Here is a 20191-nt window from a genome sequence, read left to right on the forward strand (position 1 = left end):
AAAAAGTAGATGAGGGTAGGGCTGTGAATGTTGTTTATGTAAACTTTTGCAAGGTCGATGAGGTCCGACATGGTAAGTTGGTCAAGAAGGTTAGGTCCCATGAAATCCTGGAAGAGCAAGTGAGGCAGATTCAAAATTGTTTCAGAGGTAAGAAGCAGAAGGGGGGTTAAAGAGTGTTCTTCAGAATGAAGGCTGGTGACTAGCGGTAAGCCACAGCCGTCAGTGTTGGGATCTTGTTATTTGTAGTTTATATAAATGATTTGGATGCAAATGAATAAGGCTCAATCAGTTATCCTAGATCACCAGATCTTGATTACTCAGGGAAGTGTGCCAAAGAATGGCAAATCGACTTCAATGTGGATAAGTGAGAGGTGATGCATTTTGGAAAGTCAAACCAACATACGACATGTGCTATGATGGAAGGCCACTGGGGAGTGTTATGGTACTGAGGGGCCGAGGGCAGGTGCAGTTTGTTGAAAGTACATCAAGTAGGCAGGGTGGTGAAAAAGGCATTTTGCAAATTGGCCTCCAGCGTCAAGAAGCTGGCATGGTACAGCGGTTGTACAAGTCGTTGCTGAGACTGCACTGGGGAGTTGTGTACAGGTTTGGTCGTCCTGTTTTTGGAAAGATGTAGCTAAACTGGAAACAGTCCAGAGAAAATTTACAAGGACGAGAGGGCTTGGGTCATTGGGAGAAGTTAGCTAGTCTATGACTTTACTTGTTGGAACGTTGGAGAACGAGGGGCGATCTTCTAGAAGGGTTTAAAATTATGAGAGGTATAGATTCAGTGGATGGAAAGTTTTCTCCCCAGTGTCCGGAGTCCAAAACTAGGGGACGAGGTTGTAAGAGAGAGGAGAAAGATTTAAGGAGGAGTTGATGAAACTACCTTCCTGAGCACGGGCAAGTTGGGCCAAAGGGCCTATACGAATCTGCTATCCCACAAAGATAGGTTGCCTGCAGGCTGTAGGCCTTCTTGGGTGTAGGGTCACTGCCTTGGGGAAGGGGCTTTTTGCTGTCCGTCACTATGAATGTCCATTTCCCATCACAGGCTGTAACCAACCAACAAGATGTGTAAATCAATCACTGAGGATCAGCGGGAAACAGAGGTAATGAGTGTTTATTGCATCAGTCTGGAAAACACACCATTTCATCAGTATAATCATCACTGCACTCGATTTCATCAGATTATCACTCAAACATTCACAATTACGGTTCAAGGCTTCAATCTGAAATTATTGGCACAAATTCAAGTTCATTAAAGTGAAATACATTAGTGCAGGTAGAACAGAGTTACCACACATGTATAACAAAGGAACACACAGCAGCGTAGGAACTGCACAGGTCAAACAGAGAGAATCTCCCTCCACACCGTCCCATCACACACTCCCGGGGTCAGACACAGAGAGAATCTCCCATCACACACTCCCGGGATCAGACACAGAGAGAATCTCCCTCCACACCGTCTCATCACACACTCCCGCGGTCAGACACAGAGAGAATCTCCCATCACACACTCCCGGGGTCAAACAGAGAGAATCTCCCTCCACACCGTCCCATCACACACTCCCGGGGTCAGACACTGAGTGAATCTCCCTCCAGACCGACCCATCACACACTCCCAGAGTCAGACACAGAGTGAATCTCCCTCCACACCGTCCCATCACACACACCCGGGCACAGACAGAGTGAATCTCCCTGCACACCGTCCCATCACACACTCCCGCGGTCAGACACAGAGAGAATCTCCCATCACACACTCCCGGGGTCAAACAGAGAGAATCTCCCTCCACACCGTCCCATCACACACTCCCGGGGTCAGACACTGAGTGAATCTCCCTCCACACTGTCCCATCACACACTCCCGGGGTCAGACACTGAGTGAATCTCCCTCCACACCGACCCATCACACACTCCCGGAGTCAGACACAGAGTGAATCTCCCTCCACACCGTCCCATCACACACACCCGGGGACAGACAGAGTGAATCTCCCTGCACACCGTCCCATCACACACACCCGGGGTCAGACACAGAGAGAATCTCCCATCACACACACCCGGGGTCAAACAGAGAGAATCTCCCTCCACACCGTCCCATCACACACTCCCGGGATCAGACACAGAGAGAATCTCCCTCTACACCGTCCCATCACACACTCCCGGGGTCAGACACAGAGAGAATCTCCCTCCACACCGTCCCATCACACACTCCCGGGGTCAGACACAGTGTGAAGCTCCCTCCACACCATCCCATCACACACTCCCGGGGTCAGACACAGAGTGAAACTCCCTCCGCACCGTCCCATCACACACTCCCGGGGTCAGACACAGAGAGAATCTCCCTCCACACCGTCCCATCACACACTCCCGGGGTCAGACACAGAGTGAAACTCCCTCCGCACCGTCCCATCACACACTCCCAGGGCCAGACACAGAGTGAAGCTCCCTCCACACCGTCCCATCACACACTCCCGGGGTCAGACACAGAGTGAATCTCCCTCCGCACCGTCCCATCACACACTCTCGGGGTCAGACACAGAGTGAAGCTCCCTCCACACCATCCCATCTCACACTCCCGGGGTCAAGCACAGACAGAATCTCCCTCCACACCGTCCCATCACACACACCCGGGGTCAGACACAGAGTGAAGCTCCCTCCACACCGTCCCATCACACACTCTCGGGGTCAGACACAGAGTGAAGCTCCCTCCACACCATCCCATCTCACACTCCCGGGGTCAAGCACAGACAGAATCTCCCTCCACACCGTCCCATCACACACTCCCGGGGTCAGACACAGAGTGAGTCTCCCTCCACACACTCCCGGGGTCAGACACAGAGTGAAGCTCCCTCCACACCATCCCATCACACACTCCCGGGGTCAGACACAGAGTGAATCTCCCTCCACACCGTCCCATCACACACTCCCGGGGTCAGACACAGAGTGAAGCTCCCTCCGCACCGTCCCATCACGCACTCCCGGGGTCAGACACAGAGAGAATCTCCCTCCACACCGTCCCATCACACACTCCAGGGTCAGACACAGAGTGAAGCTCCCTCCACACCGTCCCATCACACACTCCCGGGGTCAGACACAGAGAGAATCTCCCTCCGCACCGTCCCATCACATACTCCAGGGTCAGACAGAGTGAATCTCCCTCCACACCGTCCCATCACACACTCCAGGGTCAGACACAGAGTGAAGCTCCCTCCATACCATCCCATCACACACTCCCGGGGTCAGACACAGAGAGAATCTCCCTCTACACCGTCCCATCACACACTCCAGGGTCAGACACAGAGTGAAACTCCCTCCACACCGTCCCATCACACACTCCCGGGGTCAGACACAGAATGAAGCTCCCTCCGCACCGTCCCATCACACACTCCCGGGGTCAGACACAGAGTGAAGCTCCCTCCACACCATCCCATCACACACTCCCGGGGTGAGACACAGAGAGAATCTCCCTCCACACCGTCCCATCACACACTCCCGGGGTCAGACACAGAGTGAAGCTCCCTCCGCACCGTCCCATCACACACTCCCGGGGTCAGACACAGAGTGAAACTCCCTCCACACCGTCCCATCACACACTCCAGGGTCAGACACAGAGTGAAGCTCCCTCCACACCGTCCCATCACACACTCCCAGGGTCAGACACAGAGAGAATCTCCCTCCACACCGTCCCATCTCACACTCCCGGGGTCAGACACAGTGTGAAGCTCCCTCCACACCGTCCCATCACACACTCCCGGGGTCAGACACAGAGTGAAACTCCCTCCACACCGTCCCATCACACACTCCAGGGTCAGACACAGAGTGAAGCTCCCTCCACACCGTCCCATCACACACTCCCGGGGTCAGACACAGAGAGAATCTCCCTCCACACCGTCCCATCACACACTCCCGGGGTCAGACACAGAGAGAATCTCCCTCCGCACCGTCCCATCACACACTCCAGGGTCAGACACAGAGTGAAGCTCCCTCCACACCGTCCCATCACACACTCCCGGGGTCAGACACAGAGAGAATCTCCCTCCACACCGTCCCATCACACACTCATGGGGTCAGACACAGAGTGAAACTCCCTCCGCACCGTCCCATCACACACTCCCGGGGTCAGACACAGAGTGAAGCTCCCTCCACACCGTCCCATCACACACTCCCGGGGTCAGACACAGAGTGAATCTCCCTCCGCACCGTCCCATCACACACTCCCGGGGTCAGACACAGAGAGAATCTCCCATCTCACACTCCCGGGGTCAGACACAGAGTGAATCTCCCTCCACACTGTCCCATCACACACTCCCGGGGTCAAACAGAGAGAATCTCCCTCCACACCGTCCCATCACACACTCCCGGGGTCAGACACAGAGTGAATCTCCCTCCACACCGTCCCATCACACACTCCCGGGGTCAGACACAGAGTGAATCTCCCTCCACACCGTCCCATCACACACTCCCGGGGTCAGACACAGAGTGAATCTCCCTCCACACCGTCCCATCACACACTCCCGGGGTCAGACACAGAGTGAAACTCCCTCCACACCGTCCCATCACACACTCCCGGGGTCAGACACAGAGAGAATCTCCCTCCACACCGTCCCATCACACACTCCCGGGATCAGACACAGAGTGAAGCTCCCTCCACACCGTCCCATCACACACTCCCGGGGTCAGACACAGAGTGAAGCTCCCTCCACACCGTCCCATCACACACTCCCGGGGTCAGACACAGAGAGAATCTCCCTCCACACACTTCCGGGGTCAGACACAGAGTGAATCTCCCTCCACACTGTCCCATCACACACTCCCGGGGTCAAACAGAGAGAATCTCCCTCCACACCGTCCCATCACACACTCCCGGGGTCAGACACAGAGTGAATCTCCCTCCACACCGTCCCATCACACACTCCCGGGGTCAGACACAGAGTGAATCTCCCTCCACACCGTCCCATCACACACTCTCGGGGTCAGACACAGAGTGAATCTCCCTCCACACCGTCCCATCACACACTCCCGGGGTCAGACACAGAGTGAAACTCCCTCCACACTGTCCCATCACACACTCCCGGGGTCAGACACAGAGAGAATCTCCCTCCACACCGTCCCATCACACACTCCCGGGGTCAGACACAGAGTGAAGCTCTCTTCACACTGTCCCATCACACACTCCCGGGATCAGACACAGAGAATCTCCCTCCACACCGTCCCATCACACACTCCCGGGGTCAGACACAGAGTGAAGCTCCCTCCACACCGTCCCATCACACACTCCCGGGGTCAGACACAGAGTGAAGCTCCCTCCACACCGTCCCATCACACACTCCCGGGGTCAGACACAGAGTGAAGCTCCCTCCACACCGTCCCATCACACACTCCCGGGGTCAGACACAGAGTGAATCTCCCTCCACACCGTCCCATCACACACTCCCGGGGTCAGACACAGAGTGAAACTCCCTCCACACCGTCCCATCACACACTCCCGGGGTCAGACACAGAGAGAATCTCCCTCCACACCGTCCCATCACACACTCCCGGGATCAGACACAGAGTGAAGCTCCCTCCACACCGTCCCATCACACACTCCCGGGGTCAGACACAGAGTGAAGCTCCCTCCACACCGTCCCATCACACACTCCCGGGGTCAGACACAGAGAGAATCTCCCTCCGCACCGTCCCATCACACACTCCCGGGGTCAAACAGAGAGAATCTCCCTCCACACCGTCCCATCACACACTCCCGGGGTCAGACACAGAGTGAATCTCCCTCCACACCGTCCCATCACACACTCCCGGGGTCAGACACAGAGTGAATCTCCCTCCACACCGTCCCATCACACACTCTCGGGGTCAGACACAGAGTGAAACTCCCTCCACACTGTCCCATCACACACTCCCGGGGTCAGACACAGAGAGAATCTCCCTCCACACCGTCCCATCACACACTCCCGGGGTCAGACACAGAGTGAAGCTCTCTTCACACTGTCCCATCACACACTCCCGGGATCAGACACAGAGAATCTCCCTCCACACCGTCCCATCACACACTCCCGGGGTCAGACACAGAGTGAAGCTCCCTCCACACCCTCCCATCACACACTCCCGGGGTCAGACACAGAGTGAAGCTCCCTCCACACCGTCCCATCACACACTCCCGGGGTCAGACACAGAGTGAAGCTCCCTCCACACCGTCCCATCACACACTCCCGGGGTCAGACACAGAGTGAAGCTCCCTCTACACCATCCCATCACACACTCCCGGGGTCAGACACAGAGAGAATCTCCCTCCACACACTTCCGGGGTCAGACACAGAGTGAAGCTCCCTCCACACTATCCCATCACACATCCCCGGGGTCAGACACAGAGTGAAGCTCCCTCCACACCATCCCATCACACACTCCCGGGGTCACACATGGAGTGAAGTTCCTTCTACAGCATCCCATCACACACAGCTAGGTCACCTCAGCTCCACTCTCAGAACATCTGCAAGTTCTGCAGTGAGAGATGTTTCTGACAGGACAGTTCAGCTATTCTGATCTTCACACCTACACACAGAGGAGTGAAAATCTGGAACTGTCTCACGTACAAAAAGTTCCCTCTGGCCTGCAGAATTCAGGGCAGATCAGCGGGCTGATCCTGATGAAGGTGATGCGAGGGAACAAACACCTCCCACCCTCTGCACTGTCCCTGAGCCTGGGACCAATGCACGGACAATCACCGCAGGGGAACCCGGTGGAACCGATCCCTTCAACGGAGCGAGGCTGAGGCGAGAGAGGTAAGTGGGGTGAAGGCCGAAGACGAAGAGTGGGTAGCAGGAAGAGGCTGATCTGGGTGCAGAGGGTAAGAAAGGGAGACACGGGGGGGAGGAGAGACTGATCTGGGTGCAGGGGATAAGAAAGGGAGACACGGGGGGAAGAGAGACTGATCTGGGTGCAGGGGGAAGACAGAAGAGTTTGTGGGGAGAGGCTAGTTGGGTGCCAAGGCGTGGGGATGAAGCTGGTCTGGGTGCAGAGGGATGTGGGTATGGGTGGGGGTGAATGGACCGCAGGATGCTTTGTCTCATCAACACACTGGTTGTGTGTTTCATAGATGTTAAGTATCTGTTCATCCCCCATTTTCCACCATCACCATCCCCGGAACCGCAAGAGCTTGGAGCCCAGTGCCCGGACGCCTGCTGCCTCTCCCCTGCCCGCTCTCCTCGCTCCTGCCCCTGTTATTGTACATATGGTTGGAGGCTGGCTGGTCCTGAGGTTCACTGGTTGGACTGACAGGGTTCAGCACATTCGCCGAAGCTTCCAGGCCCTCTGAATCTGTCCATACTCCAGCTCCTCAAGCAGATCCCGGCAAAGTTCGGGATCGTCTGATCGGCCAGTGCGCAGGGCACAAATGGTGGCGGTCTTGCAGGCGTCCCTGCACAGCTCTGCAGTGTGGCCCTTGTGGTACAGGAACCAGTACAGCCGGAAGAGGTGCTCGTCCTTCTGGAAGCGAGTGATGAGGTTATCGAAGTCAGCGGGGAAGGCCCAGTCCATGCCATAGGCCTCCCGCAGTCGATACAGGAGAGTCCAGCTGGGACGCCCACTCGCGTTGGCCCGCGTCAGGTTCAGGATGTAAGTCTCGTGATCCAGCACCGATCGCGAACTCCCCAGGTAATTGCCGTCAACCTGATAAATCCGATACCCTGCAACACAGCACAAGGACAGGACTCAGAGCAACATGGCACACTGTCGAGGGTACAAGCTCAGACCGCTGAGGATCAACACAACTCAATGTAGTCCTGCTTACCCCATTGTAACAAGGATGTCACGCTTTGGCGTGGGCACAGAAGATGTCCCCGGATTGGGGGGGAGGGGGGAGGAGGGCATGTGCTATAAGACATCTCCCCCATTTCACGAACTCTGCTCTCACTCCATCCTCCCACCATCCCACTAGGAATAGGGTTCCCCTTGTCCTCACCTACCACCCCACCAGCCTCCGGGTCCAACATATTATTCTCCGTAACTTCCGCCACCTCCAACGGGATCCCACCACTAAGCACATCTTTCCCTCCCCCACCTCTCTGCATTCCGCAGGGATCGCTCCCTACGCGACTCCCTTGTCCATTCGTCCCCCCCATCCCTCCCCACTGATCTCCCTCCTGGCACTTATCCATGTAAGCAGAACAAATGCTACACATGCCCTTACACTTCCTCCCTTACCACCATTCAGGGCCCCAGACAGTCCTTCCAGGTGAGGCGAAACTTCACCTGTGAGTCGGCTGGGTGATATACTGTGTCCGGTGCTCCCGATGTGGCCTTCTATATATTGGCGAGACGCGACGCAGACTGGGAGACCGCTTTGCTGAACGCCTACGCTCTGTCCGCCAGAGAAAGCAGGATCTCCCAGTGGCCACACATTTTAATTCCACATCCCATTCCCATTCTGACATGTCTATCCACGGCCTCTTCTACTGTAAAGATGAAGCTACACTCAGGTTGGAGGAACAACACCTTATATTCCGTCTGGGTAGCCTCCAACCTGATGGCATGAACATCGACTTCTCTAACTTCCGCTAATGCCCCACCTCCCCCTGGTACCCCATCCGTTATTTATTTTTATACACACATTCTTTCTCTCACTCTCCTTTTTCTCCCTCTGTCCCTCTGACTATACCCATTGCCCATCCTCTGGGTTTTTTTTCCCTCTTTCCCCTTTTTCCTTCTCCCTGGGCCTCCTATCCCATGATCCTCTCATATCCCTTTTGCCAATCACCTGTCCAGCTCTTGGCTCCATCCCTCCCCCTCCTGTCTTCTCCTATCATTTTGGATCTCCCCCTCCCCCTTTCAAATCTCTTACTAGCTCTTCCTTCAGTTAGTCCTGACGAAGGGTCTCGGCCTAAAACGTCGACTGTACCTCTTCCTAGAGATGCTGCCTGGCCTGCTGCGTTCACCAGCAACTTTGATGTATGTGCTATAAGAGGTGGTTTTCTCTGCAGCAGCAGAGGCTGAGGGGAGATCTGACAGAGATTTGTAAGAATATGAGAGGCTTAGATAGGATAGATGGACCGTATCTTTTTCCTGGAGTTGAAATGTCTAACACCAGAGGGTACAAGACCGTAAGACCATCAGATATAGGAGCAGAATTTGGCCATTTGGCCCATCAAGGTTCCTGCCTTCCCCATATCTCTTCATGCCCTTGACCAATCAAGAATCTATCAACCTCTTCCTTAATTATATACAAAAACTGCTCACAATACTCCAAGTGAGTCCTCATCAGTGCTTTATAAAGTCTCAACATTACATCCTTGCTTTTTAAAAAATTTTTTTTGGTGTGTGCGTGCGCGTCTGTGCGTCTGCGTGCGTGATGTTGGCAGGACGATGTCTTTTTCATGCCTTTACAAGGTGCGGAGTGAGAGAGAGAGATACTGTGTGGTGAGCCACTCCTCACACAGACATTTTCGCAGTATTTTTCCCTTTGTTTTACAAGGTCGAGTTGCAATCTCGACACCCAACCCGGCACGGATGGAAAGCGTAGTTGGGAGCGGACCCGACTGGGTTCGAACCCGGGAACCTCCGCTCCCGGGTCTGGCACTGATGTCATTGTGCCACCAGCCGGCCCTACGTCCTTGCTTTTATATTCTAGTCCCCTTGAAACGAATGCTAACATTGCATTTGCCTTCTTCACCACAGACTCAACCTGCAAACTAACCTTCAGGGAATCCTGCACAAGGATTCCCAAGTCCCTCTGCCCTCAGTTTTTTGTATTTTTTCTCCATTTAGAAAATAGTCAGCCCTTTCATTTCTTCTACCAAAATGCTTGACCATACACTTCTCGACAACGCATTACATCTGCAGTTTCTCCCCCCAGTATCCTAATCTGTCTAATCCTTCTGTAGCCTCTCAACTTCCTCAAAACTACCTGCCCCTCCACTTATCTTCGCATCATCTGCAAACTTTGCAACAAAGCCATCAATTCCATCATCCAAATCACTGATTGAAAAAGAATCGGTCCCAACACAGACCCCTGTGGACCATCACTAGTCACCAGCAGCCACACAGAAAAGGCTCCCTTTATAAAGTATGCATTCAATTGAGAGGGGGTAATTGTTAAAAGAGATGTGAGGGGCAAGTTTTTTTTAAAAAACACAGAGTCGTGGGTTCCTGAAATGTACTGCCTGGGTGCTGGGAAAGGCAGATACATTAGGGGCTTCCAAAAACGTGAAGATGGCATCTAACGACAACTCCTCTGCTTGCATCTTCGGAAACAGCTCGACTTCTATATTAAATATCTCTTTTTTTTCCTTTTTAGGGTTCTTTTGAGGACCCTGACCTGGAGTTGCACACTGACTTCAGTTCTTTGCGGAAATGGGACCCACACTCGGGGCCTCGCGACCGGCTGCTTTTCGATATGCCAAGGATGCGGCCTGGACAACTAGTGCGCCTTCAGAGTGCCAGATTTTCGTGGCTCTGGAGGTGGGTGGATTCAAGGCCGCTGCCGCTTGATGCATTGTGGGAGACCGAGGATTGAAAGCAGCAAGCTGGCTGCTGGTTGTGTGCCCTCAGACCCGAGTTCTTTGGGCACAGAGCTCGGAAGCGACTTTTAACAGCATAAATCAGCGAGTTTCTTTGTTATGTCTCCCCTCTCGCTGTGAATCGGGGACATCTCTTTTCCCTTATTAGGGAGAGAGAGCCTGTGGTATGTCGAATAACTGGGTGAACAGGTAGTTTCTGAGGTACTGCAAGTCTGTATCTTTATTGATGCTTGCTGCACACTTGAGCGCTCAGTGGGGGGGCTGATACTTTTTTGCTGGGGGGGATCATTGCTTTGCTACTGATTATGTGTGGGAGGGGGAGCGGGGGGTGTTTGGGGTTCTAACATTTAACAGTCATTCATTCTTTGGGGCACTCCTCTGTTTTCGTGGATGTCTGTGAAGAAGAAGAATTTCAGGATGAATATTGTATACATTTCTCTGACATTAAATGTACCTTTGAAACCTATTGATAAGCACATGACCATGAGGAACATGCAAGGATATCAACATGGTGTAGGCAGAGATCAGCTCAATTGGCCATTTGATTACTAATTCAATTGGTTCGGCACAACATTATGTGATGAATGGCCAGTTCCTGTGCTGTACTAGAAACAGAAAACCTACAGCACAATACAGGCCCTTCAGCCCACAAAGCTGTGCCAAACATGTCCTTACCTTAGAAATTATCTCAGGTTACCCATAGCCCTCTATTTTTCTGAGCTCCATGTACCTACCAAAGAGTCTCTTAAAAGACCCTATCGTATCCGCCTCCACCACCGTCGCCGGCAGCCCATTCCACGCACTCACTACTCTCTGCGTAAAAAACTTACCCGACATCTCCTCTGTACCTACTTCCAAGCACCTTAAACCTGTGCCCTTTCATGTTAGCCATAAAACTGTGCCTTCTTGTGTACTGTTCTATGTTCTCAGAAAACTCAAACCCTCAGCTGAACTGGACGCATCTGTCCTCCCACACCCTCATCCCGACCCATTACAGGGTGAACCCATTTGCCTTGGGAACGTATCTGGCTGGTGAGTGCCTGCATTGTACACAACCAATAACACTGACTCACGTCCAAGACAAATACAGACCCCCAACAGATCTGTGTGGACTACACCTGGGGTACTGTGTTCACTTCTGGTCATCTACTATAGGAGGGATGTGGAAGACTTAGAGAGGGTGCAGAGGAAATTTACCAGCATGCTGCCTGGATTAGAGAGCCAGAGACTTTTCCCAGGGTGGAAATGTCTCATACAAGAGGCATAACTGTAAGGTCCACTTTTTGAGAAAGAAGGGAGGCAGAGGACCATAAGACAGTAGCAGAATTAGGCCATTCAGCCCATCATATCTGCTCCACCATTCAATCATGGCTGATACCAGATCCCACTCAACCGCAAACACCTGCCCTATCACCATATCATTTGATGCCCTGACCAATCAGGAAACTATCAATTTTCACTTTAAATATACCCACAGACTTGCCTTCCACCGCAGTCTGTGGCAGAGTATTCCACAGATTCACTACTCTCTGGCTAAAAATATTCCTCCTTGCCTCTGTTCTAAAGGGTCACCCCTCAATATTGAGGCTGTGCCCTCTAGTTCTGGATACCCCCAACATAGGAAACATTCTCTTCACATCCACTCTATCCAGTCCTTTCAACATTCGGTAGGTTTCAATGAGATCCCCCGCATTCTTCTGAATTCCAGTGAGTACAGGCCCAAAACTGACAAATGTTCCTCATACGTTAACCCCTTCATTCCCGGAGTTGTCCTCATGAAACTCCTCTGGACTCTCTCCAATGACACACATCCTTTCTCAGATATGGGGCCCAAAACTGTTGACAATACTCCAAGTGCGGCCTAATGAATGCCTTATAAAGGCTCAGCATCATCTCCTTGCTTTTATATTCTATTCCCCTTGAAATAAATGCTAACATTCCATTTGCCTTCTTTACCACAGACTCCACCTGTAAATTAACCTTCTGGGAGTCTTGCATGAGGACTCATTGGTCCCTCTGCACCTCTGATGTTTGAACCTTCTCCCCATTTAGATAATAGTTGGCACGATTGTTCCTTTTACCAAAATGCATTATCATACATTTCCCAACACTGCATTCCACCTGCCACTTTTTGCCCATTCTTCCAATTTGTCTCAGTCCTGCTACAATCACATTGCTTCCTCAGCACCACCTGCCCCTCCACCTATCTTTGTATCATCTGCAAACTTTGACACAAAACCATCAATTCCATTATCTAAATCACTGACAAATATTGTGAAAAGTAGCGGTCCCAATACTGACCCCTGAGGAACACCACTGGTCACTGGCAGCCAACCAGAAAAGGCCCCTTTTATTCCCACTCGATACCTCCTGCCTGTCAGCCATTCCGCTATCCATGACAATATCTTTCCTGAACACCACAGGATTTTATTGTTAAGTAGCCTCATGTGTGGCACCTGAACAAATACTTTCTGAAAATCCAAGTAAATGACATCCACGGCCTCTCCTTTGTCCACCCTGCTTGTTACTTCCTCGAAGAATTCTAACAGATTTGTCAGGCAAGATTCCTCTTTACAGAAACCATGCTGACTTTGACTTACCATTAGACTCCAACTATCCCGAAACCTCATCCTTAATAATAGACTCCAAGCGCTGAGATTAGGCTAACTGACCTACAATTCCCTTTCTTTTTATTGGAACATAGAACACTATAGTGCCAACCAGGCCCTTCGGCCTACAATGTTATCCTAGACCATAAGATATAGGAACAGAATTAGGCCATTTGGCCCAGGAAGGCAAATGCAATCTTAGCATCCATTTCAAGAGGACAAGAATGTAAGAGCAAGGATGTAATGTTGAGACTTTGTAAAGCACAGGTGAGGCCTCACTTGGAGTATTGTGAGCAGGTTTGGGCCCCTTATCTTAGAAAGGATGTGCTGAAACTGGAGAGGGTTTGAAGGAGGTTCACCAGAATGATTCCAGGATCGAATGGCTTGTCATATGAAGAGTGTCTGATGGCTCTGAGCCTGTATTCACTAGAATTCAGAAGAATGAAAAACCATACAGAGCCGAAGTGGGTTAAACGGGTTGGAAATCTACTCACTGGGGAGGAACGAGGCATAATTCTATCACAACACAAGATCATTCGCGAGTGAGACAAATTCAATGCTTAAAACCTTACACACTAATTGTGGACTTCAGGAGGGTCCCGGGACCCGGGGGTCGCAGCCCCTCTGCTTACCTACCGGGGTTGAGGTTGATGTAGGTGGTGACACTCGGGGCGATGAACACTACAGAGAGCGGACGGCTCAAGGTCTCCTCATCGTAAAACACCTCAAACTCATCAACATGGGTGTGGCCGAAAAACTGGGCGGCGATGGTCCCCTCGTACCTATGTGGTGGGATGGGGGGAGAGAGAAGGGTGAACTGGCAGGAATCACAGTGGCAGAGGGGTCAATGACGGGCAGATCTCGCTCCTTACCACACTCACCTGTTAACAATGCGATAGTAATTCCAACTCCAGACCTTCATGCAGAGGCCGGGGGGGATGTGGCCGATGATGTGAACCTGAAGGATAGACACACAGCACAGCGTGGATACAAGAGGGAGAGGCAGTACTGACCTTCACTAACACTACCCCTGGGCACAGCACACCTGACATATCACCCCAGGTGCCCAGCCTTTCGGCCCAACCTGTCTATGCTGACCACAGTGCCCATCCAGCTGTTTCATACATGTAGCCCACGTCCTGTGCTGCACATGACTTGCATTTGGAATAATATTTTATTAGCTTATTTGTGGTAATATTTTGTTTTCTGTACTGTGTGAGATATATGTTTTGTGGGTGCACTGTGGTCCAGGGGAATGTTGTTTCATTTGGTTGTGTATGTGTACAGTCAGGTGATGACAAATTTGAACTGGGACAGTGAACAAATGAATACTACCTGATTCATGTCCCTCCAGTCCCCACCCCTCCATGACCCTATCCAAATGCCTCTTACACTATTGCACCTGCCTCAACCAGTTCCACAGTCAGCACCCCCTGCATGAAGAACTTACCCCACACGCCCCTCTTAAATCTTTCCACTCTCACCTCTTCTCTTTGGAGTGGAGGAGGACGAGAGGCGACTTGATACGGTGTACAAGATGATAAGATCAAATGGACAGCCAGACTTTCTCACAGAAATGGCTAATATGAGGGGGGAGTCATTATAAGGCAATGGCGGAAAGAGTGGGGGTGGGGGAGATGTCAGAGATAGGATGTTTTAAATTTTATTTGTTAATTTTTGTACAGAGTGTGATGGGTCTGTGGAAAGCATTGCCAGGGTAGAGGCATTTAAGAGACTCTTAGATAGGCACATGGATGATAGAAAAATGGAGGCTGTGTAGGAGGGAAAGGTTAGATTGATCTTGCAGAAGGTTAAAAGGGTGGTACAACATTGTGGGCCTTGGGGCCTGTACTGTTCCACGTTTAATCTTAGAACATCCGCAGTTCCCACCATCTTCTCACGCCACGGACCGTGCCACCTTGTTACAGCTCCCATCAGGTAGCCTGTGATCCCACATCACCAGGTTCCAGGACAGTCACTCCTTTCAACAATACGCTTCTTAAACCAACCATCTCAACCCTAATCACTGCCTTACTATACCAACACTATGACCACTTGGCACGACAATGCTGTTTGGTATTCTTTTGGTTCAAATGTTCTTTTGTGTAAAAATGGGTGCCACTGTAGCATAACAGTTAGCGTGGCACTATTGCAGCTCAGGGCAGTTTGTAGTTCAATTCTGGTGCCATCCTGTAAGGAGACCCTGTACGTCCACCCCGTCGAATGTGTGGGTTTCCCTGGGTGAACCGGTTCTTCCCCCAGTCCAGTGATGTACCAAGCAGGTTACTTGGTTATTGTAAAATGGTGCAGCCTGTGATCACTGGGGTTATGAGTTTGCTTAGGCAGCGGGGCTCAAACAACCACAAGCACCCACTCTGTGCTGTATCTTGAAATAAAATAGTTCCTATGAACACAGCCGACACGCTTAACACCGTGTGACCGGCCGACACGCTTAACACCGCGTGACCACGGGGCGGCTGACTGTGTGCCCACAATGCTGCTGCAAGGAAGATTTTCATGGTGCCTGTGACAATAAAGTTGACTTTGAGGGAATGAGGAGCAATTGTCTGTGTCCCAGGGATGGGAAAAATGGCACTCAGAAGATTTGGAAGAGCAAGGGAATTTGGCCAGGAGCGCAGCATGGGGATGGAGGTCAGGGAAAGGTGAGGAGCAAGGAATACCTTTGAGATGAAGGGTGTGTATGGAAGCTGTACCCACTGGTGATCACGTAGGGGATGTGCAATAACCATCAGCAAAAGGACCATCAATGGAATGGGAATTTCTTTCATAAGCACAGCAGGGTGAGAGAGCAAATGGCCAGTGGAGAGAAGGAGAGGCAGGTTCACACAACAGTTAGCATCTGAAGTGGTCTGCAGGGCCCTAGGGAGAGAGTTCTTTCAAGGGGTCTGAACCTCCGTGATCATCTTTCCTCTTCACCCCCACTGGTGGGCACAGCGGTGGGGCCTCACCTCAGGCCCTGGCCACTGCAATCTCCAAGCTCCTTTCCTCCGGTTCCATACAGGGAACATGGATCCACTCCTGCGGGAGAGTGAGGAGTGCGAGTGGCCCTCTGTGAACCATGCAGGGGTGGTGGTTTGGAATGGACTTACCTCCCACCCACAGCAGTAGACTGAGATCATGCGGTAGTCACTGCCACCCGCTCCTCACTGCCCCAGCACCACCCCCACAACCCTGGGGCGGAGGAGTGAGTGTGTAATGCTGAGGAGGAGAGACCTTGGCTGTGTGTTGGAGGTCACAGTGTGACGTCTGACCTCTCCCCTGTGAAAGTCTGGGGCATGGGGCATAATTTACATATTACTATTTAACTATTTATGGTTTTATTGCTATTTAATTATTTATGGTGCAACTGTAACAAAAACCAATTTCCCCCGGGATCAATAAAGTATGACTATGACAAGCTGGAGGTCAGAGGCTGATGGATGTCTGACCACTCCCCAGGCTGGGGTGCAGGGCCAAGCTGGAGGTCACCAGCACCGCGAGGCTCACATACCTTCTCGCCACATTGCTCTGCTTCCTGCAGGATGTTGACCAACCAGTGCAGCTGGTCAGCTGGATCAGTTGAGTTCACCAGCAGCCAGAAGTTCTCATGAGAGCAGAAGTTCATGTTGAGGGAGACGAGTCTGAGTCCTGGCTGCACCTTTGCTGTGTAAAAGCCTCCGCGCCTTTGAGTGAGAAACACACATCAGAACCAGGGGCCGCGGACACAACGCAGTTACCCTCTTCTATACATGACCCCATCAGGCAGGATGTCAAGTTTTTAATTTACTGCAAGACTTGGCCTCCACAGCTGATGTGAGAATAAATTCCACAAACTCACTACTCTCTGACTGAAAAAATTCCTCAGCTCTGTGCTAAATGGACATCCCTCTACTGAACAACAGGAATTCTACAGATGCTGGAAATTCAAGCAACACACATCAAAGTTGCTGGTGAATGCAGCAGGCCAGGCAGCATCTCTAGGAAGAGATACAGTCGATGTTTCAGGCCAAGACCCTTCGTCAGGACTAACTGAAGCTGTGCCCTCTGTTCCTAGACTCCCCCACCACAGAAAACATCCTCTCAACATCCACTCTATCCGTGTCCTCTGGTCCTAGACTCCCAATTATAGGGAACATCCTCTCCACATCCACTCTATCTGTGTCCTCTGGTCCTAGACTCCCAATTATAGGGAACATCCTCTCCACATCCACTCTATCTGTGCCCTCTGGTCCTAGACTCCCCCACTATAAGGAACATCCTCTCCACATCCACTCTATCTGTGTCCTCTGGTCCTAGACTCGCCCACTACAGGAAACATCCTCTCCACATCCACTCTATCTGTGCCCTCTGGTCCGAGACTCCCCCACTATAGGCAACATCCTCTCCACATCTACTATCTTGGCCTTTCAATATTCAATAGGTTTCAATGAGATTTCCCCCCACCCACCCCCAATTCTTGCAAACTCCAGCAGGTACATGCCTAGAGCCATCAAATACTCTTCATATGTTAACCCTTTCATTCCCACAAACTCAATCAATGTCAATGCATGTTCCCTCTCTCCCCCCCGCCCCCCCAAATTACCTGAGGGTCTCCAGGGCACTCTGGTGTAGCCAGGGCTTCCAGGCCTGGACCATGGCACTGTAGAGCCAGGCAGAGGACTCGTTGCCGTGGATAAAGGGCGGTGGGAAGCTGTTGACTGGCGTGCTCTCGTGGTTGCCAACGGATGGGTAGACGGTAGTGTTGCCCAGGTAACGGTGGATGAGCTGAGTAATGGTATTGAGGGCCAGGACCTGGTCTTCCCGGGTCTGATGCCAGATGTTGTGGGCTGGGATATCACCAGTCCAGTACACCACGTCGAAGTGCTCAGACTGCAGGTGCTGGAGGAGGTTCTCGATGGTGCACAGGGGGAGGTCGCACTTACTGTACTCCCCCCACCTGCCGGCACCCCGCTGGTGCGAGAGGGGCCTTCCTGATCCGGGCCGGCAGCACAGAGGGTCTCTGCAGTCTGGGTTACTCCCCTCGGTGTAATCTCTGTCCCAGTGAATGTCGGTGAGGAACAGGACCCTGGTGACTGGTGCTCCTGGGTGGGGTGGTTTCGGAGGGACAACAGGAGGCTTCGGAGTGCCGGGGAGAGGCACACTCCAGTCGGAGTAGATATCCCAGTGGCCACAATCACTGCCCACCAGCAGTCCACAGATCTCTGACGGCTTCAGGATGGAATTGACCCAAGCACTGATCACATCGTGTTGAAAGAGTTTGATGGCTTGGGCACAGATGTTCTGGGGCGCGAGCTTCAGGTGAATACACAGCTCTGTGGCCACAAACCCCACCTCATCTGTACCGGTCTGCAGCTGCAGGACAGACACACCAATAAAACCAACCTTTAGTAGCAGTGGATACAGCCCAAAGCCCTCTCCACCACCGAGCACATCTACACGGACCACAATTATAGGAAAATGTACCGAGAATGGAAAATCTTACAAAAAGTAGTGGGTACGGCCAAGTCTATCACATTTAAATCCCTCCTAACCACCCAGCACATCTACATGAAGCGTTGTCGCAGGAAAGCAGCATCCATCATCAGAGAGCCCCACCACCCAGCACATGCTCTCTTCTCACTGCTGCCATCCAGAAGCAGGTACAGGAGCCCCAGGTCCCACACCACCAGGTTCAGGAACAGTTAGTACCCCTCAACCATCAGGCTCCTGAACAAAAAGGGACAACTTCAATCACCCCAACACTGAACTGTTATCACAACCTATAGACTCACTTTCAAGGACTCTTCGTCTCATGTTTTCAGTATTTCTTCTTATTATTTGAATTTTAGTCTATTATAAACCAAGTCCACCTGTACATACACAGGTATACCTCATTGTATATAGTTCACGATTATCTGCACTATTGTTTTGTTTGCTTTTTGATTCTGTACAGCGAAAGCTCAGGGAAACCAGCATCAAATTCCCTGTACGTGTCCACATACTTGGCGATAATAAAGGATTCTGATTCCAATTCTGATTTTGTTTATTTTTCCTGTTTCTTTTTGTATTTTCTGTGAATGACTGCAAGGAAATGAATCTCGGGGTTGTACTGTAGATGGTGACATCCATGTACTGAGATTTTATAAATTACTTTGGATTTTGTATTCACAAACACGAGGAAATCTGCAGATGCTGGAATTTCAAGCAACACACACAAAAAAATGCTGGTGAACGCAGCAGGCCAGGCAGCATCTATAGGAAGACGTACAGTCGACGTTTCGGGCCAAGACCCTTTATCAGGACTAACTGAAAGAAGAGATAATAAGAGATTTGAAAGTGGGAGGGGGAGGGGGGATCTGAAATGAACATAGAACAGTACAGCACAGTACAGGCCCTTCGGCCCACAATGTTGTGCCGACCCTCAAACCCTGCCTCCCATATAAGCCCCCACCTTAGATTCCTCCGTATACCTGTCTAGTAGTCTCTTAAACTTCACTAGTGTATCTGCCTCCACCACTGACTCAGGCAGTGCATTCCACGCACCAACCATTCTCTGAGTAAAAAAACTTCCTCTAATATCCCCCTTGAACTTCCCACCCCTTACCTTAAATCCATGTCCTCTTGTATTGAGCAGTGGTGCCCTGGGGAAGAGGCGCTGGCTATCCACTCTATCTATTCCTCTTATTATCTTGTACACCTCTATCATGTCTCCTCTCGTCCTCCTTCTCTCCAAAGAGTAAAGCCCTAGCTCCCTTAATCTCTGATCATAATGCATACTCTCTAAACCAGGCAGCATCCTGGTAAATCTCCTCTGTACCCTTTCCAATGCTTCCACATCCTTCCTATAGTGAGGTGACCAGAACTGGACACAGTACTCCAAGTGTGGCCTAACCAGAGTTTTACAGAACTGCATCATTACATCGCGACTCTTAAACTCTATCCCTCGACTTATGAAAGCTAACACCCCATAAGCTTTCCTAACTACCCTATCCACCTGTGAGGCAACTTTCAGGGATCTGTGGACACGTACCCCCAGATCCCTTTGCTCCTCCACACTACCAAGTATCCTGCCATTTACTTTGTACTCTGCCTTGG

General features: G+C 51.5%; 1 protein-coding gene across 1 annotated transcript in view; it reads right to left on the reverse strand.

Moving 5' to 3' along the window:
- Nucleotides 1-1107: 1107 nt before the first annotated feature.
- Nucleotides 1108-20191, reverse strand: part of smpd1 (sphingomyelin phosphodiesterase 1) — a 35269-nt gene continuing 16185 nt past the window's right edge. Inside the window, exons 2-6 of the mRNA XM_063054800.1 lie at nucleotides 17700-18469; nucleotides 16629-16800; nucleotides 13999-14075; nucleotides 13754-13899; nucleotides 1108-7679 (exon numbers count right to left, since the gene is read on the reverse strand). Of these exons, the coding sequence (XP_062910870.1) occupies nucleotides 7276-7679; nucleotides 13754-13899; nucleotides 13999-14075; nucleotides 16629-16800; nucleotides 17700-18469 (1569 nt within the window). The 3' untranslated portion in view covers nucleotides 1108-7275. The remainder of the gene's footprint in view (nucleotides 7680-13753; nucleotides 13900-13998; nucleotides 14076-16628; nucleotides 16801-17699; nucleotides 18470-20191) is intronic.

Source organism: Mobula hypostoma, chromosome 7, assembly GCF_963921235.1.
Source record: "Mobula hypostoma chromosome 7, sMobHyp1.1, whole genome shotgun sequence".
NCBI lineage: Eukaryota > Metazoa > Chordata > Chondrichthyes > Myliobatiformes > Myliobatidae > Mobula > Mobula hypostoma.